This window comes from Lissotriton helveticus, chromosome 12 (assembly GCF_964261635.1).
Source record: "Lissotriton helveticus chromosome 12, aLisHel1.1, whole genome shotgun sequence".
Classification (NCBI taxonomy): domain Eukaryota; kingdom Metazoa; phylum Chordata; class Amphibia; order Caudata; family Salamandridae; genus Lissotriton; species Lissotriton helveticus.
Genome location: NC_136073.1, coordinates 766,018,099 through 766,044,211, shown reverse-complemented (window position 1 = coordinate 766,044,211; position 26,113 = coordinate 766,018,099). Strand labels below are relative to the sequence as shown.

At 45.3% G+C, this 26,113-nt stretch overlaps 1 protein-coding gene across 3 annotated transcripts in view; it reads right to left on the bottom strand.

Moving 5' to 3' along the window:
• DCAF8 (DDB1 and CUL4 associated factor 8) overlaps positions 1-26,113 on the bottom strand; it is a 317,296-nt gene that overhangs the window by 267,152 nt on the left and 24,031 nt on the right. For all 3 annotated transcript variants that reach the window (XM_078670069.1, XM_078670070.1, XM_078670068.1), the window contains 2 exons: positions 25,845-25,923; positions 23,043-23,710 (listed from right to left, as the gene is read on the bottom strand). In XM_078670069.1, the coding sequence (XP_078526195.1) occupies positions 23,043-23,710; positions 25,845-25,890 (714 nt within the window). In that variant the 5' untranslated portion in view covers positions 25,891-25,923. The remainder of the gene's footprint in view (positions 1-23,042; positions 23,711-25,844; positions 25,924-26,113) is intronic.

Here is a 26,113-nt window from a genome sequence, read left to right as displayed (position 1 = left end):
TTTCATCCCAGTGTGCCCTATCATACCTGGCTAGAAGGCCCTGTGTATTTGCAATGAGCCACTGATTTGCAGCTTGAGCAGCTATGTGCTTGCCAGAAGCGTCTATTAACTTAGACTCCTTCTCTGGTGGAGGAGCATACCCTGATGTTTGAGAATTAGGTCGCTTACGAGAATTAGACACTTCCAGTGAATCTAGTGGCAACTGCCCCTTGATAAATACTGAGTCTGTTGGGGAGGCTTTATACTTCTAGTCAATCCTAGGAGTCAAGATGCATGCTCGTACTGGGTCCTTAAAATTTCATCAGCGTGTTTTATCATGCCCTTAAGCACAGGAAGTGTTTGTGACGACCTATGTGTGGATCCTAAGGTCTCAAACAAAAAATCTTATTAGAATGATTCTTTGTGCAGTGTCACCTTATGATATTGTGCAGCCCTGGCAATGAGTTCCTGGTGGGATACAATGTCGTCTGAAGGAGATGGCTTGGCTGGGTAAAGGTCTTTGCCATTATCTGCTGGAGGATCAATTGTATAATCCGTCCATGGATTATACAACATACCCATCAACATCATCATCGTCATCTTGGTGAGATTGTGGAGAATCCAAAGGTGTGATTTGCAAAGGATTTGAAGATGGAAAAGGGGGTGGTGAAGGGGATGATGGTAGTGGATGAAAAGGACTGGTAGCAACAGATTTCCTCTTTAAAGGGATCTTGTACAGAGTTTCCTCATCAGGAAGCTTATGTTTCTGAGGCAGCTTAGTATGAATATGGCCAGTCTCAGGGTTAATATATAGTCTTTTTAGCTTGGGATCTGTTTTCAGTGGAACAATGTCTAAAGTCGGATCCAAAGTAACATCTTTTGGTTTCGGCACAGGTGCTTTCTGGCTGGCACATGCTGGCCTTTCGGTACAGAAGATTTTGGCTCCGAAGGCTGCTTGGCTTTCGGCATGGAGGATTTCAGCTCCGAGATGGGTTTCTGTTTGGAACCTGAGGGCTTCGGCTCCGAGATGGATTTCGGTTTGGAACCGGAGGGCTTCAGCTCCGATGAGGACTTTTTGTCAACTAGGTACCGAGCTGGAAGGCTTGACTATTTCGGAGCCGAGCCTGGAGGCGAGGCGGCAGAAACGTTGTCCAGGTGCCGACCTTGGCCAGAAGGCAGAGGTGGTGCAGAAGCCTTGTGCTTTTTATGATTGATTAAGGGGCAAGGGGTCTCGAGCTCCCGGAGTCCTGCATGGAGAAGGCTTCTTTCTCCTCTGCCGCTGATGCCTCAACGTCTTTTTGACCGGAATCTTCACCAAAGATGTTCAGCATGTCTTCGATGTTCTGACGCTGTATCTCTCGACGTCGAGCTCGACAACTGCAAAGAGTTTTCTTTGATCGAAACGATCTGCAACTGTTGCAGTCTTCTTCCCTGGGCTCTGGAGATAAGCACAAGTTACACACCCTGTGAGAATCAGTGTGCGGATACTTCACGTGGCACTGAGGGCAGAATTTGAACGGTGTCCGTTCAATCTATGGAGGTCTAATCCGACGCGGTTAGGCCCGAAGTCCGTCCACAAAGATTTCCAATCGAAAAGTAAAATCCGTTGACCAAAACGATACATGGAGAAGTGGGAAACGCGTACAAAACAATACCGTTGAGGGTAGAGAGGACTGCGCATCGAGGGGAACCCGAAGAACGCTTGAAATCGGAGTGCAGCAATACACATCCGAAAGCGATGACGGAAAAAAACAATCTAACAATGGAGTCCATGCGCACTATCACCGAAAGGAGGAATCACCTTACCTCATGACTAGGAAAGACTTCTTCGAAGAAAAACAATTTGCAAGCATCTGGACCCAACACTAGATGGCAGGAGTATGCAAAGCATGTGTATTTACAGCCCACATGCCTCAAACAAGTATTTTTATGGCATGCCTTTGACTGCTCTTTTCTTGCAGATGGATGAAGAGAGAAGGCCACAGACAAGGGATCGTTAGAGAGAAAGCTGTTCATATTTTGATGGAAAGTTAGCCACAATGACAACACACAAATTCATTGGTGGATTACACTGCACCGTACATAATGAACCAATCAACCAATATTCATGAGGGCCACAGTGAGCAGAAAAACTGTGCTGAAGATCAATAATTATGTTGCCCTGTGGTGTATGGAACTAAATGGTCCACCTACTATATAATGTCTGTAAGGTGAGCAGAGAGAAGCTGATGACGTTTAAAAGAACATGGTTTATCACACTAAAAATTGATCTATTAATGAACAAGGCTCATGTATGGCACAATGGTGTGAGCTATTTCATCTGCTTCAGGCAAATGCGTAAAACTGCAAAGGAAAAACTTCAAATACCATTGGATGGTTAGTAAGTTAAAACTCTTCATTTTGCCTCCTGAATTCATTATTATGTAGCTAAACTAGAATTCGCCTAAATGGAAATTTCTGCACATGCTTTTTTTTTTAAAGCCAGTCTTTAGAGAAGAAGTTCATTGAGGGGTAAAGGATTGGCGGGAACCATCCAGATCCCCATTATTTTGTGAGCTAATGCACCATGAAGAATCACTATCAATGTATTTTTTATTAATCACGAGGCGATCCTAAACTCGTGTGAAAACGCAAATTATGTTTTCCTCAGCTTTGGGACACACACAAGGCAGAAATTTACAAAAGCCACTTATGAAGTGACATTCTAATAGCTTGATAAGATTAAGAAAATTGCTCACTTTGATAGAACAATACTTAATTTCTATAGCTAGCAATCGTATCAACTCAGTGAACATCATCTAGTCATACTATGATTTAATACTTGTATCAATGACAGAAGAAGAAAACATCAGTTGCCATAGTTATTCCCAAAAAACGCAACATAGCAATAAACATAAAAGTGAACAATTGGGTCAGGCACAAGACAGGCAGAGCCATAAGACAGTAGCACTTCCCAATTCTATCTGCCTAGAGGTGCCCACATTGTGTGTGAAAGCGCTACATTTCCATACAGCTAAGTCCAGCTCCGTGATCTTCCAGTCAGAGAAAAGACTGCAAGGCAAAGTGCCCAATGCATACCATGTGCAGTGTTTTCAAGTGCTTAACTGCAGGGCAAAATGAAAACTTAAGACATAAAACAAGCATTTGCAATGCAATAGGTCTCAAATTTACGTGAGTGTGACGAGGGGGACCAACCTGATGAAGAAAGGAAGAACGTGCGGGAATGGTGGGCTGCAACAGATGACTTACCCCCTCTTATCCCATTTCAGCAGGACCCCTGGCGATCACAAAACCAAACTTTATTAGGCGCTGAGGACGAATAAAGTGTGGCCGCCTTTAACTGGGGCTTCATACATGACGAGACTCCTCCTCCCACTGACATCAGATCGTACAGCCCATCACAAGAAGGGGATGCCCGGAAGGAAACGCGCGGCGTGTATCCCGAGAAGGAAGAAGTCGTGAGCTGGAGAGCGAGTGTGAGAAACCGGAGACTGGAAGAAGGAGAAGACGGCGAGGAGACGAGGTCGGGACCTGGAACCAGCGCTGAAACGTCAGGAGGCCAATGACCCCACGAGTCGCCCTGCCACGTTCCCAGGGGAGGAGTTTGGCTGGAACAGGTACGGGGCAAGGTGGCGGGCTGGGTTGGACGAAAGGAACGCCCGACTGTGTGAACCCGTGCTCCTCCCTATATTTGTGAGCCCTTATGTATATACTTAAAATTGTATACACTCGCTGTTGTCATTTACCCATCCACGTGCACTGACCTTCACGTTCGTTGAGTGTTCGTCACGGTGCACTGTGGGAGTTATAGTTTTCCTCACTCCCTGGGTCCCTGGTTTAGGTTTCATATAGTAGGACGGTTGTCCTGAATCTCTTTTCTTTATTTGTTTTGTTCTGGGTTGCGGCCATTCTGATACGGAGACCTCGAGACTGGGAAGAAGAGGACTGTCCAGGCCAAGGAGAAATTCCACATACTTTCCCCTGAATCTCCAGATAGAAAGAGCCAGACGGATCCCGCAGCCTTTGCTAGGGAAAGACTGTCCAATAGAAAGAGCAAGACGGATCCTGCAGCCTTTGCTAGGGAAAGACTGTCCAGTAGAAGAAAAAAAGTGTTGGGAAAAATAAAACCCTCTTTGAAACAATTTGGTTTACCTTCTGATTCTGATACCCCGCCACAACTGGTGTCAGAAGTGGGATTCTCATCTCAGTCCGTCTGCCATACCAAGATGGACGCCCTTATCCAACACATGATCAAAGGACAAGAAAAACTAGAGTGGGCGGTCGAAAAGCAGATGTCATCAGCCCAGGCGGATTGTGCGATGTTCCAAAACACCATAACGGCGCACATAGAGAGTCTACAAAAAGCCGCACCAGACCCAGTTACCCCAGTGCCCACGGAGAGAAGGGCACATGTTCTCAACCCGACGGGAATAGCTCTCCAGAAATATGTACAAGGGGAAGACCCAGATGCGTTTTATTGAATTTTAAAAGGGCGGCCAGGGCGTGCGGACAGCCCGAAGACAAATGGCCCTTCTTTTTGGCGCCTCTACTCACAAGCGAAGCACAGTTCGCCTACCAAGAAGCTAACCCCGCGGGAAACGCAAGCTACCAAGACATTAAGGCGGTAATATTGGACCACCTCGGATTAGACGCTGAAGTGTATAGAGTACGCTTTCGAAAAGAACGAGGGACTCCAGGGGAGAACCCTAAAACACTGTTTTTTTGCCTAAAAATGGCTGCGGATAAGTGGTTACAACCCCAGACTAGCACTAAAGAAGAAGTCATGGCGAAAATCTATTTGGAGCAGTTCATGGAATCTCTACCATACGCCACACAAAGATGGCTAAAGCAGCATTCCAGCCTTTCAGTAGAAGAGGCTATTGAAATGGCAGCAAATTACAAAAGAGCACAGGGGTGGGACCCAGAGAAGACACATAAAACCAGTGTACCGGCCAAAGCAGAGAAGAAGATAAAACCCCTAATGGAACATCCAAGACCTAAAAACACTCGGATAGACTTGCCGCCCGTTCGGGGGCCACAGTGTTTCGAGTGCGGCGAATGGGGCCACATTGCCCACATGTGTCCCAGAAGAAAGCCTGCCAAGGAGCCAATGGAAGTCGGGTACCTGCCAAAAGCGGTTCTGTATTCAGCAGAGATGGGAGCATCCTTTTATGTGAGTGTAAGGATGAATGGCAAAGTAGTAAAAGCCCTTTTGGATTCAGGATGTAAGCAATCTGTAGTGCAGAAAGGTCTCATACTTCCCAACCAATACCTCGCAGGGACGATAGTACATATCCAGTGTGTGCACGGAGACGTAAAGCCCTACCCAGTGGCCCTAGTAATCATGAATCCCATAGAGAAGGATCCCTGTACAGTAGAAGTAAGAGTAGTTGATACCCTTCCTGAAGATATTATCCTGGAGGTAGACAATCTGGGTTTTCTTTCACTGTTCCAGGGTAAAATAGGTGGAGAGAAAGATGGTGGGGGTAGCCTTGCTCCGGCCCACGTAACCCAAGACTCTTGGCTGATAGATCGCAGCTTCCGATTTGCCCAAGCTAACGACAATACCCTCTTTAATGCCTGGGAAGCCGCTCATGTGACTCAGAATAACCAGAGCATCATTTATCTATGTTTTATAATTAAAAATGAGCTCTTATACCGAGAGGGGGAAAAGGAAGGACCCACACAGCTATTGGTTCCACTGCTCTTCCGAGAACAGATCCTGTTCTTCTCTCATGCCCATCTCACGGCCGGACATGCAGGAAAAGAGAAGACATCCGAAAATGTGCTACGACATTTCTTCTGGCCCGGCATTTATAAGGACATACAGAATTATTGCTTGACTTGCGAAATATGCCAGAAGAAAAACACTTACAGACCGACCGCAGCGCCCCTATATCCTATTCCTATTATCGGAACCCCATTTGAAAGGGTCAGAATGGACCCGATAGGACCGTTACCCAAATCAGCTAGGGGACATCTCTACGCCCTAGTCATCGTGGATTATGCCACCAGATTTATAGAAGCTTTTCCCCTCCGGACGCCTACCACCAGAACCATCGCTGAGAAGTTCATGGAATTATTCTCCAGGGTCGGATTCCCCAAAGAAGTGGTGACAGACCAAGGAACCCCTTTTATGTCACGCATGATGAAAGAGGTATGCAGAACCCTAGATGTGCATCATCTGCGGACATCAGTATATCACCCCCAAATGGACGGGCTCGTCGAGAGATATAATCAATCACTGAAGACTACTTTAAAGAAGATGCTCACTGCAGAAGGACGTGAATGGGACCGCCTCCTGCCATTGGCTCTTTATGCATTATGAACACAAACACAAAGCAGCCTAGGCTGTTCATCATTTGAACTAGTCTACGGAAGACAGCCGAGGTCCTTGCTTGAAATGACCAAAGAGGCATGGGAGACGGAAGAAGAGCAGGAACAGTGCTCACTGCTAGAATACACGCAACAACTACGGTTAAAGTTGGGAAAACTAAGACCTCGCCTACTCCAATCTGGAAAAAAACAAGCCAAACAGAAGAGGTACTACGATCGCGGAAAGAAGCTGAGAAGGCTAGCCGTTGGAGACTGGGCGTTGATACTACTTCCATCTACTACCAGTAAATTCAAAAGTGAGTGGTTGGGCCCCTACAGAGAAACAGAGACCATTGGTGACACCACATATAGGGTACAAGTCTCACCATGCAAGAAGCAGTGCTATCATATTAATTTGCTTAAGAAGTGGCTCGGACCTCCACCTAAGGTTCATAATCTCCTGATACCCTCGGGAACCAGCCCCGATTTCACACTGGAGAATCTCATAGTCAATGAAGACCTTACCAATAAAATGAAAGAAGAACTACAAAACGTTCTACTACCCTTTTCCGGGATCTTTTTGGATCTTCCAGGGAAAACGAGTCTAGCGGAGCATAGGATTGAGACACATCCAGGAAAGCTAGTAAAACAGAAGCCATAACGGATACCTGCCGCCAGGAGGGAAGCTGTGAGACGTGAAGTCCATGAGATGCTAAAGCTGGGGGTCATTCGTCCCTCTACCAGCAACTGGGCGTCGCCAATAGTGAAGGTCCCGAAACCGGATGGGTCGACGCGTTTCTGCATGGACTTTAGGGCCCTAAACGACATCTCCACATTCAATGCTTACCCTATCCCGCGAGTAGACGAACTCATTGAGAAGATCGGAGACGCAGTATACATCACCACCGTTGACCTCACTAAGGGGTATTGGCAGGTGCCCCTCCGTGGAGAAGACCGGAAAAAGACTGCCTTTATTACCAACGAGGGTCTGTTTGAATTCAACGTTCTTCCCTTCGGTCTCCACGGGGCACCTGCCACTTTCCAACGCCTGATTAATAACATTCTAGGTCCATACCCTTCCTTTAGCTCCGTGTATTTGGACGATATCATGGTGTACAGTAGTAGCTGGCCAGAACACCTGGAACACCTGGTAATAATCCTAGAAGCACTCAAACGCGCCAGCCTACACGTGAACACAAAAGAATCACGAGCAGCCTTTCAGAAGGTAAAATACCTGGGTTACGTGTTGGGTGACGGAACAATTACCCCCCAAACAGAGAAGGTAAGGGCCATAGAAGAGACACCCTTTCCGACAACCAAAAGGGATCTTAGAGCATTCTTGGGCCTTATAGGCTATTACCGCAGGTTCATTCCAAGGTTCACAGAAATAGCCTCTCCCGTAACAGACCTCCTGAGAAAAGAAGTCAGGCCAAAAACTCTTCTCAATCCACCAGCAGAAGTATTAGGTGCATTTAGGGAACTAAAGAAATTTATCACAACAAAGCCAGTTCTCATATCCCCTGACTTCGAGAAAACCTTCATCCTAGCCACTGATGCTTCTAATATAGGAATAGGGGCAGTGTTATCACAGGTAGGGGGGGATGGACATGAGCATCCCGTTCTATATCTAAGCAGAAAACTATTTCCTAGGGAATGCAAATACCCAACGATGGAACGGAGTGTTTAGCCATTGAGTGGGCTATCGACAAACTCTGCTATTATTTAGAAGGAAAGCCATTCATCCTCTACACTGACCACGCTCTCTTGAAATGGATGTATAGGAACCAAGGACAAAACCCACGTGTACTTCATTGGTTCTTGTCCTTACAACCCTTTGCGTTTGAAGTACGCCACAAAAAAGGGAGAGACACTAACAATGCGGACTACCTGTCTAGGGTGTTTCCTCTCCCCAAATGGGAGAATCCAAGGGGGGGGGGGGGACGGGGGGGACGGGGTGGACCAACCAGATGAAGAAAGGAAGCACGTGCGGGAATGGTGGGCTGCAACAGACGACTTATCCCCTCTTATCCCATTTCAGCAGGGCCCCTGGCGATCACAAAACCAAACTTTATTAGGTGCTGAGGACGAACAAAGTGCGGGCGCCTTTAACTGGAGCTTCATACATGACGAGACTCTTCCCTCCACTGACGTCAGATCGTACAGCCCATCACAAGAAGGGGATGCCCGGAAGGAAACGTGTGGTGTGTATCCCGAGAAGGAAGAAGTCGTGAGCTGGAGAGCGAGTGTGAGAAAACGGAGACTGGAAGAAGAAGAAGAAGACGGCGAGGAGACTAGGTCGGGATCTGGAACCAGCGCTGAAACGCCAGGAGGCCAACGACCCCACGAGTCGCCCTGCCACGTTCCCAGGGGAGGAGCGTGGCTGGAACAGGTACAGGCAAGGTGGCGGGCTGGGTTGGACGAAAGGAACGCCCGACTGTGTGAACCCGTGCTCTTCCCTATATTTGAGAGCCCTTATGTATATACTTAAAATTGTATATACTCGCTGTTGTCATTTACCCATCCACGAGCACTGACCTTCACGTTCGTTGAGTGTTCGTCACGGTGCACTTTGGGAGTTATAGTTTTCCTCACTCCCCGGGTCCCTGGTTTAGGTTTCATATAGTAGGACGGTTGTCCTGAATCTCTTTTCTTTATTTGTTTTGTTCTGGGTTGCGGCCATTCTGATACGGAGACCTCGAGACTGGGAAGAAGAGGACTGTCCAGGCCAAGGAGAAATTCAACATACCCTCCCCTGAATCTCCAGATAGAAAGAGCAAGACGGATCCCGCAGCCTTTGCTAGGGAAAGACTGTCCAGTAGAAGAAAAAAAGTGTTGGGAAAAACAAAACCCTCTTTGAAACGATTTGGTTTACCTTCTGATTCGGATACCCCGCCACAGTGAGTTTAAGCTATTGGCATTGTAAATGACAATCCCTTTTATTTAGGTTTTAAAAACCAAAACATAAATAAAAGGCATTGACATTTTCAATGCCAATAGCTCCAACTTGTGTAATTGTGAAAACTATTGCACTGCAGATGCTTTTTTTGTCTCCCGACTCCTGCCTGCAGGGAGGAATCCTGGTTATATCAGGATACCGGAGAGCTCTAAATTAGAGGGGAAGAGAGCAAGTAGTGTTCCTGAGGTGTGGGCAGGATCTGGTAGTAATAGAGCAGGTAAGGAAGCAAACAGACAGCTCTGGAAAATTTGTAATACTACTCCTAGATGACACGGAGCTTGTGAGTTTAACCCTCTCTTGAATGGCTTGGAAGGATTCACATCCACTATACTGTACACAAAAGTGGGGATGCATACTCCAATACAGCATGCTTCACATAGCTAGCAACGCTAGGCTCGACCTAAAAATGTTTACGGCAAGAAAACCGCTACAAAAGGAGGAATCTTAGACGAGTCATTTTTAAAAAAATGTAAGTCCATGTATAAAAAAGAAAGAAAGAAAGATTATTCTAAAAGAGCGGTTACCAAATACAGCCTGTTAGTCAGGAAATATTCTAAATGCAGCTCTCTGGCATGGATCCCGCATTGGAAATGTTCTTAGCCTCATCAGTAGCAGACTTGACTACGGCAGCGCACTCTATGCTGGGATCAACAGCATCACTGCCACATCAGCCAACACCTACAGAGCCTACACAGGCTCCCTGTCGAGAAGAGAATCACCTTCAAGTTTCTCACCCACGCACACAAGGCCGTCCATAACACAGGACCCACCAACCTGAACCACCGCCTCGTGTTACTCGCTCCCCAGCGCTCTCTCGGCTCGGCCCAGCTCTCCCTCGCAACGATACTGCAGTTCAAGAAATCCAGAGCAGGAGGGCGCTCCTTCTCCCTCCTCGCGCCCGAGGCATGGAACTCCCTTCCCCTCCGACAGACCACATCACTCCCCAAGTTCCTAAAGGACCCTCAAGACCTGGCTTTTCGACGGAACTCAGTGACCCTACAGGATCCGCGGCCCCTGCCCCCCACAGCCCCCCATCCCTCAGCGCCTTGAGACTTGTTTCCCGGGTGAGTAGCTTACTCTTTACAAACCCATGATTGATTGATTGATTGATTGATTGATTAGCCTGCAGCTTCAGGCATGCTCAAATCGAAGCTGCACGGCCCGACATCTACCAGGTGCAGTGATTCAGAGGTCAGTGACAACACTAAATGTGCAGAAACGCAGCGCCTCGATTATACCAATTAAAGTTTGCGTAAGGAAAGCACTATAACCTATGTTGACTTTATGGTGTCCTTGTACAAGTACAGTTAGAGTGACGTAAAATCATATTCTCGTGCTATTCGAAGATTTACTCGAGCAATAATGCCGAAAGAAAGGGAGAGGGAACACCAACATTACCACTTGAACTCCCTTAAGGAAATGCTCACCTCATTCCCATGGGACTGTAGAAACATTACTTCCTGTTCTGTAAATGTGGTCATGGAGATCGACTTTACCCGGTGAGCAAGTTGCAAGGAATATAAAGGCATGCTACGGCAATAAGCAGTACTGCCTACAAAAAGAAAAAAAAACGAAAGGGGAGCAGTCGCTAAAGTTAAAGCGTGCCGTGCTTGTAAAAAATAAATAAGTAACAGATTATAAGGAGCAAGTTGCACGGAAAATAAAGGCGTGCGGCCGTTATAGTTACAGCATGCCGTGCTGCCAAAATAAATAAAAAAACAATAAGGTAGCTGAAAACATGCAAGCAAAGCGGCGCCATTGCAGGAAAGCATATGGTGCCTACTGTAGGAGAAAATCATTGAAGAAAATAATGCTTCCAGTCTAAAGAACACGTACAGTGTAACAACCAACGTAAAAGGACCAGTTCTCATGGGAGTTTACAAATGAAGACAAGGCGGGACTAAGGAGGGACTAATAACCCAATAACAAATTAGAAGCCAGCATTTACGAAGGACAAGGACACAAGCCAATGACAAATATGGGCGGAGTGTGGGCTGGGCTTCCAGTGAATACTCTAATACAGCATGCCTCGCAGAGCGAGCAGCACTTGCGCTCTGCCACTAGACTCGACCTAACAACCATCTAAGCGATGAAAAAAGTCTTGATGACACTTGTAATGTATTGAAGACCAAACCTTGCTGCATTGTTTCATTAAGCTATTTTTTAGCTGTAAAATTCCAATAAAACGTTCTATATATAAACAAAAAACTAACAAAAACATTTCTGGGATTCATAACGAGGGGCAAGTGTGCTTCAAGCTAAATAGAGGACAAATGATAACGGTAACAATTCATACTGAGTTCCAAGTTGTACTAAATTTCAAGTTTGAAAGCAATCTTTTTCAATTTGCAGGTAAATGACTTCCGGTCAGCTAACATGGCGATGAGGTCCTGGATAGAGTTGGCTGAGGCATTGATGTGAAAGAACCCTATGAACGCACAAAAACGTGATCAACAAATGGAGCTGGCAAGTAGCAAGAGGTGGTTTCCAGGCTGAGGAGTAGCCTACGAATGCCTCAGGCAGACCCAAAATTGGAGGCGGAGCATAGGGGCAGGTGCCCAGCTTAGAGGAGAGGTCAAATCAGAAAGATTAAGCTAAGCAAAGGAGAGATGGTCCAAAAAGACGTTACTCCGGCAGCCGGTGCCAGGGCAGAGTGGGGGTGGCACCAAGGGCTGCAGAGAAGGGGTAGAATAGGGAGGAGTAAAACAGTAACACCCACGAAGACAAGCTGGAGAACACTGATCCTACATACTGGCCAACGCAGAAAAGAGATGAGATTATCGGTTGCCCAGTAAATGGGGCAGGCTGTATTCACAGCATGACAGCAAGCCTTGCAAGAAGTCCCTAGGATCAGAAAAAAGACATTCCGAGTAAGCAGTTGCGTGGGGTAGCCCTACTGTAAGTGGCAGGGCCTTAAAACCAACATTGTAGTCACCCAAAGAAGAGAATCATGTGTGATGGTGTCTGATACGGAAAAAGTGCAATGGACTAGCAGTGTCTTCCCCAATGAGCCTGATCCTGTATAGATGTCCTGGGATGCAGTCTGAGGAGCAGGGCGCACATCCCCAAGGCCTAGAAGTTGTGAAGCCATTGTAGGGTCCAGAGAAAGCCAATGACGCCCACACCCACACCTTAGACTTACAAGTTAACTTTTGAAAGTTCCAAGATGTAGGCATTAAGCCGCTTGAACAAGATCCTAGATGCAACCAGGCTTCCATGGCAAGTACTCTGTCATAACTAAAGGAGGGGAGGTTGGTGGAGAGTTTTCAGAGGAGGAGGCCAAGTGTGGCCTATGTTGGGATAACAGCGATTTTCACAAAACCAGCAGGAGAGAGTGTATTGGTGACAGTTCAATGAAAGGCCAAAATGTGGTTCACACTCTGAGCAAACCTCTATTGCAAGATATGCACGTGGTTGTGGGCTAGGAGGCCTGGAACTCAATACATTTAGTTACCTAAAAAGGTAAAGCAAAAGGGACTGGTGGGGCACTCTGATTTGGGTCGTAGGCGTCGGGTGCAGTAGGGGTTCCAGGCGTCTGTCTCTTTGTCCTCAGCAGGCTTGAAGTCTTTCTTTGGTATTTCTTTTGAACAGACCTGCTGTTCAGAGGAGATCTGGACTTTGTTGAAGTCAGTCAGTCCTCCTTGGGGTTCTGAAGGTCGTTGGCTGGAAGACAAAGACATTTGGTGCAGGATCTCAGGAAACTGCAAAATGGCCGGTAGGGCTGGGGCCAAGTCAGTTCTTCTCTGCAGTCTCTTCTGCTGGGCGTCTTCTTTCATCCTTCTTCGTAGGTTGCAGGAATCTCCCTTCTTAGTTCAGGGCTGACCCTTAAATACTGTAATTAGGTGGCATTTTAGGGATTTTGAGGTCAGTAGCCAATGGGCCACTGATCTTGGGGTGACTACCCCCATGGTGTGCTCACCCCATGTGGGGGGGAGTGGGCACAATCCCTCACACTGATTGGAGAGTGCCTGCCATCTGCAAGATGGCGGGCACTGAAGAGTGGGCTCCACCTCGCCTCCCCCACCTGAGAGGTGGGTTTGGCACAGGTGGGCACACCTTCTGGGCTGTTCAAATGTTTCCCGCTGAAAATGATAGCAGGAGAGGCAGTGGGTCGCGTTACCAATGCGGCAAGGCCTTGAAGCTCCCCTGCCACCGATGGCTCTTCCTTACCAGGGGGAGGTGTGACCACCTCCTCCCAGGAAAGGCTTTGTTTCTGGGCTCAGGGAGTGACATCTCCCACACCAGGGGTCCAGAAACATGTCTTGTGGTGACAGGCTGGTGTGTACCAGAGGCTGGTCTTTTTTCAGGGGGCATCTCTAAGATGACCTCTGAGTACATTGTATAATAAATCCCACACTGGCATCAGTGAAGGTTTATTATGCTGAAAAGTTTGATATCAAACTTCCCAGAATTCAGTAAAGCCATTATGGTGCTGTGGAGTTCGTGAGGACAAGCTCCAAGACCCAATATGGCTTTACTGCAAATGCAATGTCTAAACATGGGCGTAGACTCTGTAGGGGTACAGTGCTCATGCAACTATACCATCACCAGTGGTATAGTGCACCCAGCTCGAGGGGTGTCTTACCCCTTTCCACCTACAAAAAGTAAGCTCCCTGGCAGTAATCAATCTGTCATCAAAAACATTGTCTGACACTGAAACCCAGGTCCTTCAAATGGGACTTACGTTCTGTCCAACAACCGAGTGGGACTATGTTCAGACACGGATTGATCTCTATCACTTCCTATGGAAACTAAAATTGAAAAAGACTTTCATTCTACATCCAAGACGACCTGCTTCTAGAACGGTAACATCACAGGCAGCTACCGACATCCTTATAGGACATGATCTGGAGGCACTACATGAGTTGCACACAAATTACCAAGGAGTTGGATCGAATGAGGAGAATGGTGTGACAAATGAGACTGGTAATCTAGGTATCGATCAAAGCAGCAGGAAGAGTAAGTTCAAAGCCAAATCTAAGTTTATTCTGAGAATGCCTTTTAATGCTATTGACTGTTCCCATGAAACTATGATCAAGGATCTCAATGCTTTGCGAACAGCTAAGCCACAAGCGAATGAGAGACGGAAATTCAATCTCACCAAACCACAGTGGCTAGCATTGAAAACTTTGAAGGAAGATTCTTCCATAATAACACAATCAGACAAAGGCGGCAATGTCGTGGTAATGGCCAAAGAACTGTATAAAGAGGAAGCATTGCACCTTTTGGGAGACAGGACCAGCTATGCGAAAGTGAAGAGAGAGACGTATAACATCAGTGTCTTATCTTTCTATGATCTTCTCGAGAAGTGGAAAGTGAGTGGTATTTTGGAGGAGGATGAATACCAGTTCATCAAATTAGACTATCAGGTGCTCCCCACATTTTACCACTTACCAAAAGTACATAAAGACGCTCTGAAACCACCAGGATGTCCAATAGCCTTGAGCAAAGAAAGCCTGTTGGAAAAAGTATCTATTAATGTGGATCATTTTCTCTTACCGCTGGTGAAAGATCTCAGCTCAATTGTAGGAGAGTAGGGTCTGCTTACTATGGTTACCCCCACGTTTTGCTGTGTTTCACTGGTTTTTCAACTTTAGTCTGGCTGCGGCCCTGCTAATCAGGACCACAGCCTAGCTGTTCTTTCTCTAAATTGATACCATGTACTTTAGGTACATCTCAGATTGGTTACTGGGTCACCCTTGTGAGTCCCTGTATATGGTACCTTAGGTACCCAGGGCATAGGTACCCCAGAGGCCTAAAGCATGCATTGTGCCACACCTGGGCAGCCTTCCAAAATGACACCACAGGTCACTCCTATGGCAGGCCTTGACAATCCTGAAGGCAGAGTGCTTGGTTTTGTGAGAGAGGGTGCCCTCGCATGAGCGGAGCCCCTCTGCAGCTTTCGGAACCATCTCCTAATAGCAGTTCTATGATATAGCCATACCATATACTCTTAAGTGCATTATGATCCTCGCGGTGAATGCTAACTTTGGTTTGGCTTTATCAAAACATGTCGTGTAAGGTGTCAAACACTTTGGAATAGTACCCACTTACCCGCCATTTCTGGCGGAGGGGGTAGCATTCCACCCTTCTAGAGGGAAAAGACATGTACATGTACACACTGGTATACCCGGTTAAAGTTTAAAAGAGCCTCAGCATCACTAAATGGATGCTGCTGCCACAGACACAAGTCTGCCCTCCTGCTTCTGGACGAAACTCCGGCAGGGGAGGCCAGGACAAAAGTTTTCCTGTCCAGGGAGGTGCTAGCACCTCCCTAGACAGGTTTTAGTGTATTGGGGCAGGGTGGGCTGCATTCAGTGAATGCTTTTCAGACACTGCCTGGGGCACACAAGGTGATCCATGCATTTCCCAGCTCAAACTGGTTGCTGGGGCACTCAGCCCCAGCTCTGGCGCGGAACTGGACAAAGGGGAAGGGGTGTAACCAACCCCTCCCCAGGTCCTCCCATAGGTGGGACCCTAGAGTTAGTCCAACCCCTAAACTTACTATAAGAATAGGAGCCCAGTCCCTAGGACTTTAGATTACCCTGGACGAAACTCTGCAACATATATCCTGGACCTTCGACATTCTTCCTTGTGGTCAAGGAGTGACCTCCCTGTTCAAACAGGCACCAAGAAGCATATTTGCCGGTCTGCATTCTCGATGCTCCCGCCGGATCCAGAAGAATCTGCGACACAGGACACAGACTTCCAGACATCTCTGAAGCGGACAGGTGTTCCCAGCAGAGCTGAGATCTGTAGCTGATACGAGAGACGTGGGACCAGAACTCCTGGACATCCTGCATTTTTGCAACTGCACCTGCTTCCCGAAGTTGTGCATTGGGGTATTTGAAGCCCCTGCACCGAGCACCTTTTGCACCAAAGCTCAGAGGCCTACACTCCACGAGTGTCCCGTGGGCCCGTATGTGCATTTCCGCTTGAGGCTCCTTCGCGGTTCCTAGTCTATTGGCTTGTGAGCCCCCACGAAGGGCCATCTTTGAATTCTTAAGCTTTCCTGGTTGCTCCAGACCTTGCTGGTCTGAACCAAAGCCAATCTCGACATCTTGCGTGAGTTGCTGTTGCCAAGGCTTGTTGGGTCCAATCCGGATTCTGACGCTGCAGCACTCGACATCCTTCGTGGGACAGCTCGAATCCAGCTCCTGTTCGTCGTCGACGCCTCCTGGCTGAAGAGTCAAGCTTCACCTCTTTCACCTGAAATCACCCGACATTGGCTGGCATCTTCCTGTCGCCATCCTGGTCACTGGCTAGTGACCCAGACTCTGTCCCCTCTGCTTTCAGGTTCTTCACATCTCTGATCCACCCTTGGATCCACCTGGACACTTTTTCTCAACTCGCCTGCAGCATTTCTTCGCAGCTCTCCATTGGAATCGATGACGAAACCTGACACCAAAAGACACCTATGCACCCGGCTTCCCTGGGTGAGGTAATACGAGTACTCCGGTGCTCCTGTGGGTCTTGTCTCTCAAAGTGTCCTAGTCTAAAAGGATTTCATCATAGTTCCCCTCTAAGTGCCCTTAATCTTTAAAATTGTAACTTGTTCGTTCTCCATAGAAAGTCAATGGTGATTCGCCGCTGTGTTTAGACACTGCACGTGTCCCCAGTGGGTCTCCTGCGTCCCTACCTTGGGTGGTTCCTGGTTGCCCCAGTGGTTCTACAGGCCCTAGGCCTGCTTTCTAACCCTCATGTGGTTCTTCTACCACTATTTTAGTATATGGTTTGTGAGGCCCCTAGGGCATAACGTATACTGTGCAACTTATCGTATGCTAATTAAGTTCCTTGTATTGTACTTTTACCTCTGACCTCATAAAGAGTCCAGAGGGGTTGTGTTTAGAATAAATACATATATTTGATATATACCTTGTGTGGTGTGCTTTGATTTGATCATTCAAGAGATTATATCTGGTAAAACAAGTTCCTTAACTCACCTCTAAGTCTTAGCCTGAAGGCTGCTCTCCACAGCTACCACTAGGATAGCTTTCTATAAAGGTTGACTTTAAACCTACCATCAATAAGGGTCGTTTGGACTGGTGCAAGGTGCCCACTAGAATAGTGGAAATCATATGCCAGGCCAACTACTCACATCATTTATACAAGATACCACTGATTTTATACGACGGATACAGGATATCCGATGGGAATCAACTTTTTTTTTCATTACAATGGACATTACCAGTTTGTATACGTGTATAGCACATGACCAGGGTCTAATGTCTCGGAGATATTTTTTGAGAACCAGGCCTCTAAAGTTTCAGGCTCATAACATGGTACTTGAGATTACAGAATTCTGTTTACGCAATAATATATATTTCTCTTTGGTGGGCAGCTTTACCTACAGACACAGGGAAGCGCGATGGGCACGTGCTTCGCCCCCAGTTATTCAAACCTTTTTTTAGGCTGGTGGGAGAAGCATGTGGCCTGGGCGGAGGACAATGAGAGGTGGGTCGACAAAATTGCCCTAAGGTCGAGGCATATAGATGACCTCTTCATTGTCTGGAGAGGGTCATTCCAGAGGCAGAGGAATATATCAGAATTCTAAATGATAACACACTAAATCTAAAGTTTACCAGTCATATCAGCAAAGTTAAAGTGCCCTTTCTGAACCTTCTAGTGTTTGTTGCAGAATACAGGATCGGCACGAAGCTGTATAGAAAGACTACAGCGGACAATACAGTTTTACACTTTAGAAGTCAGCACCCCTGAAGCTTGGTCAATAGTATCCCCTATTGGGAGCTGTTGCGTTTGAAAAGGAATTGCACACTCCTGTAAGATTATACTAAATCTGCCAGTGAAAGTCTGAGTAGATTCAGACAGAGGGGATGTCAGAACCACCTATTGCACAACACTGCAAAGAGGGTACAATCCACAGGGAGGCAAACACTGTTAAGGCATAAAGGGACTAAGAAGCCAGATGTTGACAATGAAACGGAGGCGGTTAGACTAATCCTAGGTTTCTTATCTGAATCTAAGAAAATAAGAGAACTAGTTGAAACAAATTGGAAGGTACTTCAGACTGACAGCGTTATCGGGAGACTTACCTAACAGGCCCGATATCACATATCGCAAAAGCAAATCTTTCAAAGACATGCTAGTGCATAGTCATTTTATGGAGACAATGCCCAGAATACCAGCAGTGGGATTTTTTCCATGCACTTCATGCAAAGCAAGCACAATTTGTGTAAAGGTGAAGGAAGATTCAATCCCTGGCAAGAAAATGAAGTATACAATCGACAAGCTATTGAATTGCAACACTAGTTTTGTAGTGTATTGCCTGGGGTGCCCGTGCGGTCTCCAGTACATCGGGAGTACAATTCACCCAGCTAAAAAGAGAATACTGGAGCACAAACGGGAAATAACTAACCAGGACGGTGCCTACCTCACGGCCAGGCACTTTGCAGAAATTCACGAATTACGCAGTGATAAGCTGCGTTATTTCTGTTTAGATCACGTCCCCATAACAGATAGGGGAGGAGACAGGGTGAAGCTGTTAAAACAGCTAGAAGCTTGATATATTATAGAGCTGCAATTCCGTGTCCCCTGGGGACTCAATAGCGAAGAAGAGCTTTGGTCCTTCATAGGCTGAGAAACTGTGATGAATTTCTAAAGTTCACTGTGGGTAACATTTATAAAGAATATTAGAAGATAGTCTCTCTTATTCCCCTCCCCCTTTTTTTCTTCTCCTCCCTTTTCTTTATCTTTTGTCATGTATCCATGATTATAGAACAATTGTTTGGAAATGAGAGTCAGTCAGACCACTTGAGATAAGCTACTACCCACCTATTTTGTAAATATCTCTCCTTTTCTGCTTGAAAATTGGAAAAAGTCATTTTTGAGCACTTGGAAAACGAAGGTTTTATTTTTGCATGCACCAATAGGGGTTTATTCATGACTATTGGAAAGGATCTGTATTCCCATTATGGGCTCAGTTCTGAAAAGTTTTGTTTGGGTTGTATATAGGTAGAATCGCGAGTCATGTATCGCTCATTGCCCATTAAGGGTTCAATTTTGACATGTACGAAATGATTGAATTTCTTGATCAATTTGGATCACTGGTTATGAATTACACAAATGCCAGTATTCCACAATATGAAATATGCAGCCACAAATGTGATTGTATTAATGTGTTAAGGTCCTTTCATAATATTGTTGTATTAAGCTTGATGCCCTAAATCTCTTGGCAAACAAGATTATTTGCACTATAGAAGGCTAGTGCAAACATGGCCGCCGTGTAAACATGTACGAGTGATCGTTTTTTACATGTCCTTTGTTTACTTCCTTAAACTAGCACTCTGACAAATTAAATTGTTTGTTAGTTAAAGGTGATTTGTTCATGGGTTAACTGACACTGACGAAGGTCAGGAGGCCGGAACCCGCGTGTTACCTTTCAAATTCCCGAAAAGAGCTGGAATAAACGAATTGAAAGCATTTGAACCCGAGAGCGCAGCCTTCTGTTTTCACGTGTGGAAACGGTGTTGGTAAAAAGTATTTTTGCTGACCGCCTACGTGAGCTGCTGAACCCGCACTAACTGAGAGCAGCGATTACTGGGCGGTTTTCGTGTGTGGACTATATATTTATCCCCTCATTGGCAGGAGGCAGGTCTGCGGATCCTCAGCAGCGCACAGCGCAGCCCCCAGTGTGAATCAGAAGTCCAATGGAAAGACAAAACCCTCACACACCATACTCCCGCTGTGCAATGTGGAGTTGGGTGCATGCAGCGGTGTTGGCTGCAGGGCCTGACTGCACGCCATTCCCTGTGGCCAAACCCCGCTGCCCTCAGCGTAAGCTGAGCGTGGCAGTGGTATTAACGTACGGTAATTATATATTACTTTACTGTAAAAATAAACATAGATGTACACTGTAAGAAACAAAGGTTTCGGAGACATTATAGTTATGTTGTGTGGGTAAAACGTCAACCTAACGTGAATTTGTAAAGCGAACGTTCACCCAGAAGGATATCTTGGCACTGAATAACAGTTTGTTTTTTTACCCAACTCAATGGTACTCATTTTCTCAACCATAGGTGGATGAAAGGCTGAGTGGGTCCACTGGGGTTTGAGCCTCTGACCATGAGGTCAAACACAGGCCCCTATGGTGGAGTGGAAGCATTAGTCCCCTAAGCTACTAGAACCGGCAAATTAGATATAGAAATACAGAGATTCAGCAGTTATTAGTTATACTTTTAGTTATACTCGTCTGAAGAAACAATAACTTGTGCCATTAAGTAACTTTAGGCCACAAGTTATAATTTGTTTACATCAGTATAACTAGAACTGCTAAACTCCTGTGGTTTTGTGTAGGTAAAACGTCAACCTGACTATAACATCCCTGTAACCTTTGTTTTTTTCAGTGTAGATAGATACACCCACAAGATACTTTTTTGAAAAGACAGTCTTTAGAAACAAAAAGTGAAGCTTTTGACACTCTACTAACCGCTATACAAGCCAATTAACGATAATTTTCTTTAGAATGGAAGTTAAGTTTAAATACAAAGAAAGTCACTTTTTAAATAAAGGCACTATATCACTGTTTTACAAACCTTTTTTTAAGGAAAGATGTGAGACAAGAAGGGCAATTTTGCCAAATAGGCTGTTGCCTGGGAAGGCTGAAAACTGCCACTGCTCTTTGGAATAGAGCACTCAAACCATTGCCTCTTCGTACCCTGGCACGGACAGTTAAGCCAGTACTCCTTTACAACATCAAACTTCTTGATAAAGAAAAAGTGATGTTTCTTTGTCACACCCAGGAGCGGGCTGGGTGTACTTATATTGGTCACTAAACACCTTCAAAATCAGAATACAACTATTTGTAAATGTATTTTTGCATATATCTCTTAAGCCCTGAAGAAGACCTAAATTGTAAAGGGTGACACCTGTGGGCTGATTGGATTATATTCCAATATATTTCAAAACGTCTAGTGGTCTTGGGCTTTATTTATAGTGCGCGCCAGAACAAATGAGATTATGTGCTCGCTATCTGTAAATGAATCCAAACACCATGAATTCTTTTTCTGTCCACCATACTCAAAGCCTAGAGGGAAAAGGATAAGCCCACTTGGTTTGTATTATGGCTTCCAGGGATATCAGCACAACTATTTACATTGTCTTTGCTCTAAGCAAGTTTTTATTTATGGCCGGATTAATAAGGAAAGCTAAAGGTCTTAAACTCTAGCTCAGGCCAAAATGGGCTGCTTACACCTAACGCCTCCTTTCCGCATGTCTGACTGTTATTTAGGTGGGGTTACTGGACTTGCTCCTATTTTTATCTATTGTTAACGAGAACCGTCCTATGATTTAATTATTTTTTAAAGAGAGTTGTGCAATGTTAGGTCTTAAGTGATCTTAATTGGCCATAACAATTTTAGAATATTGCATTTAAATCATCGTTTTATTGTGTGTAAATTTTATGTAATTAAGTTTCCAAAATAAACTTTTACTTACTTACCGCAAATGAGATTATTACTTAGGACTTCAGATACAGACCATATTTAAAACTTTAATTTTACGCCTATCCTTTATCTCAAGGATGTTCTACACTTTAGAGTTGGTGACATGGAATCATACTCACATCAACCAAGTGACTACCTATTAGTGTACCTGTCAGACCTGGAACTACCCAATTGAGTAAACTATCCAGGCTTCAGCAGTATCCGGTAGGTGAAACACGAAGGAGTTCCTCATGTAAGTTGTGCCAATGTCACGTTTTGTCTCGACCTACCCACTCCTGTGACATGTAAGTTGTGCCAATGTAACGTGTTGTCTCGACCTACCCACTCCTGTGACATTGGCACAACTTACATGAGGATTATGTTTCACCTACCGGGTCCTGCTGAAGCCTGGCTAGTTTACACCATTGGGTAGTTCCAGGTCTGACAGGTACACTAATAGGCAGTAACTTGGTTGATGTGAGTATGATTCTATGTCACCAACTCTAAAGTGTAGATAGTCTTCACTGTTTTGGTCCTGACGAATCGCATGTAGAATTTACATAAAGCAAGAAACATGTGGACCTTTATTCACCAATAGGTACGCTTAGATCTAAGACATAATACTTAGCAGAGCGCCTTATTGTTTGGTTTTCCTTAGAGTAGAAGACCTATTGATTACCGTTTGGTTCAGTGGTACTCCCAGCCCTATTTTAATTACACTCTCAAACCATACATCTACACATTTCTGGCCCCTTACCCCAATTCACCATATGGCTAATAGAAGAAGATCTCCTCTGAAGAGCCCCTACTATAGGGAGCCCGTTACGTATTGCACCACCGACCCAATAAGGAGCAGCCCAGATGATGAAGCTTGACACCCAACAGGGTGTGTGAGGGCATTATAATCCAATATATGGACTCCCAACTTTCAACCCCCGTGGTCTGATTGGATTTGTTTTCCCTTTGTTCGGACTCTGATCCCTGAGGAACGGCAACACCTTTTTCAAATCAAAATTCATTCACTTCTATGGTTTTAAAGAAAACAGCACTAATGAAGAGGAAAAAAAGGCCATTGAGCACCACAATATCACAGTGTTTTGACAAGCTGCAACCCAACAAAATGGTAATAAAAAGAACAGGGATAAATGAAGATTAGTAATATTCTGTATTCACTGTAAAAGTTTTACAAATACTCTTATATTTTTATCCCACATATTGGGCCTGCCAAAGTAGGATACAAGAGATAGTAAACTTCTGACAAGAGTAGAACTAGGAGGGATTAGTATCTCTCAATTAAAATGTTCTAGACCCAAATATAAATGCCCATTTATACTGCAAATTTCAACGCCTACCTGGAAGACATTGCTCTTGTGTCCACTCTCAAACTCAAGGATCTTGTGTTTCCTGATCCAGTCCCATACAACAACCTTGAGGTCATCGCTCCCACTTGCCAGCCACGTGCCACGCTGGTTAAAGTGCAAAGTGTTGACACAGCCGACATGTCCCTCTAAGCCATGCTGGAGTCGAAAACGTTGAACAAAGCCTCTGGCACCACAGGCCTCATACACAAAGCTAGGGTTAGTGCCCATTTCCCTCTCCCTCAAAGCACGTACTGCCCGCCAGCGAGGTCGAGGCAAAGCAGTAGTCTCTGAGGCTACCCAGGTCTCGAGGGCTCGTTCATCATCGGATGAGTCTTGATCACGGTTGGCACGTTTACGCTGACCTCGTCTCCTGGTGCACACTTCAACGTCTTCTTCGTCATCATCTGAGTGTGAAGCATCATCGTCCCGGTTCTCATCATTGATAGAGTAGTGGCCAGCATCATCCATGCTATCGGAGTCCTTCTCTTCCACAGAGCTCTCTGTGTCAGTGTCATGCCTCTCTGCATTGGTGCGATTTGGAGCAGAGTCTTCACCAGTGAGACTCAGGCTAAGGTCAGAGGCTTCGACCTCAATGCCTGAAGAGGTTTCTTTCCCTTCCTCTGCACCAGACATATCTTCTGGACTGCTAGAGCAGCCTCCTGTGGTATACAAACAGGAAAACAAATCAGCCCAGAAGTACAATACTAATATTTTCTCAAATATGTTTTACATTGTAACATTTTCATTAACATTCAAGCAGTCTTGTTTAATTGAAATTTTTTAAATACAGAACGTGGGTAATTTCACTACCAAGAGCATACAGAGAAAACCAAATGGCATATGTTTTTCTTTATGAATGATCAACGTATAACCTATTACAACATCTATTGAATCATCTTGAGCATAGGACCATAGTGCAATACTACCGGGCGAATGAAAGGGAGTTCTGTCAGACCACATTCCTGGAGCCATGTGCAACAAATTACTAGTTACTATGAACATAGCTTTACAATTTCCATTTTGGTCAAACAGTTCTTGAAGCATGTTTTGGAGCATATTGTTCGGGTATGGTTGATTAGCACACCCTTCACTCACAACTCCCTAAAACTGTATCAACAAAAATCTCCTGCGAGACATAGGCCAACAACTGTATCTAAATACAGTTTCTCTGACTGGAGATCCAAAACAATGATCCCTAAAGCACTGGCAAGGGGGAGGTGTAAAGTTTCTTCTCCCAGACAAAAGCAGCATTTGACAACAGGCAGGTGGAATCTGGGTCGTAGTCAGTAATGCCACACTATAACAAATACATTAACACGAGTAAAGAAGGAGTCACAATGACGATTTAAATGTTCAACCATCAAACAGGATAGCTCTATAAGAAATCGATGGGTTTTATATAGAACTGTCCCATTCTGTGTCACGGAACATAGTTGAGCCAGCATGCAGTGTGGGAGGGTAAAAGTAATCACATACATGCACAGTTCCCAGTGAAGGCCGGAATCTGCACTTGCAATGGAAACAGCTCATTAGTAAAAGACTGGCCAGTTGTTTGAATCCATTGCCGTGCAGGCCACTGGCCTGCATTTGAAAGGTGGTTGGGAGAGAAGAGATCCCACTGCAGCCTACTGCAGTGAGTGACCTCTCCATTCTGTAGGGGCATGTCTGGGTTCCAAACTACTACCAGACCCTCTATTCCAATGGGCTCACTGACTGTGCGCCACCCCACAGCTACTTTGCCTCTGTGCCGGCCTATATTATGCTGCGACAACAGGTTTCTTAATTTGTTGGTGGCCACATCCCCAGGGAAATGTTGAATCGCCCCCTAGAGATTGAGCCTATGGACATGTAATGCCAGAGCAATCTCACAGAAACCTCCTTATGGGGTGGCACTTGATATTACTCTTGTCCCTATTCCTCAGTGTATAGATGAGGCACTTAGATAAAATAGCCAAAAAACGTCACTTGCAATTACACATAAATGCAGGAAATTGTAGAAATGTTTGGAACAAATGCAGGAGTTTGCGATGGAAAGCAGCTAAAGCAAAACAAAAACATTGGATCTGATAATGGCCAATTCCACCACGCCTACTATCCTCCCAACATGTCCACAAATACGTTCCCAATAAAAAAGAGCTAGATGCATAGGAATATAAAAATACATCTATTTGTAAAATCGCCTGGGTACTAGAATGCTGAAGCAGGACTCCTACCTTCTCACTTGCCTATCTAAGCGAGAACTGGCTGTTCCACCACTGAAGTAAGTTCCCAATCTCGAGAGATGCTGGACTCCACCAAAAGGTTCATTCCCTTAGACCAATCAGAGGCAATATCTGAACCCTTGAGACTGGTACAGACAACCACAAACAGCAGAAGCAATGTTTGTACGGCCTACCCCCCTCCAAAATGGAGTGAGCTGAACGCTATATGTTTGAACATCGTGACATAACTGCTGACTATCATTATAGGCAAAAGTAGTCATTGACAATTTTTGAAACTATATCCATTTGTTCTATTAAGCCATATTCATCAGAGAATATGCTAAAGAAGATCAATCAACAATAGCTTTTGTGGCCATGGGACCTTGATGCATTTGTGCAAAACAAATCGCCATTATCATTTACCCCTTGCCTCATCAAAGCCACCACGAGTAGATGACCTTGGAGGAATATTAAGGATGTTTTAACAAGCGTGCTTTCAGTGGCTGATAACAAGCGTGAATAACGGTCCATTACGAGAGCAAGCTACATTTTATTTTAACTCTCACGTAGCACCACTACCAAAAGTTCTTACCGTTAGCCAATTCCGTCTTCTCATCCGCACTGACTTTTTCTGACATCTTGAGAGGACTTGTTCCTTTTTTATCCCACTTCTGAAACAAAATCAAGCATTCATGGTGTTTCAGAGCTTAAAACACTTATCTACCGGCTTTAAATAGTAACATTGGTTAGTTAGACTGTCACTATGGTGCTAGTAGCGTGTGCTTAACAAAACAGTTCTTTAAAAAAAATTCAAAATCAATAGAGATTCGTTTTGCTTAAAAGCACGAAATTTTGTAAATG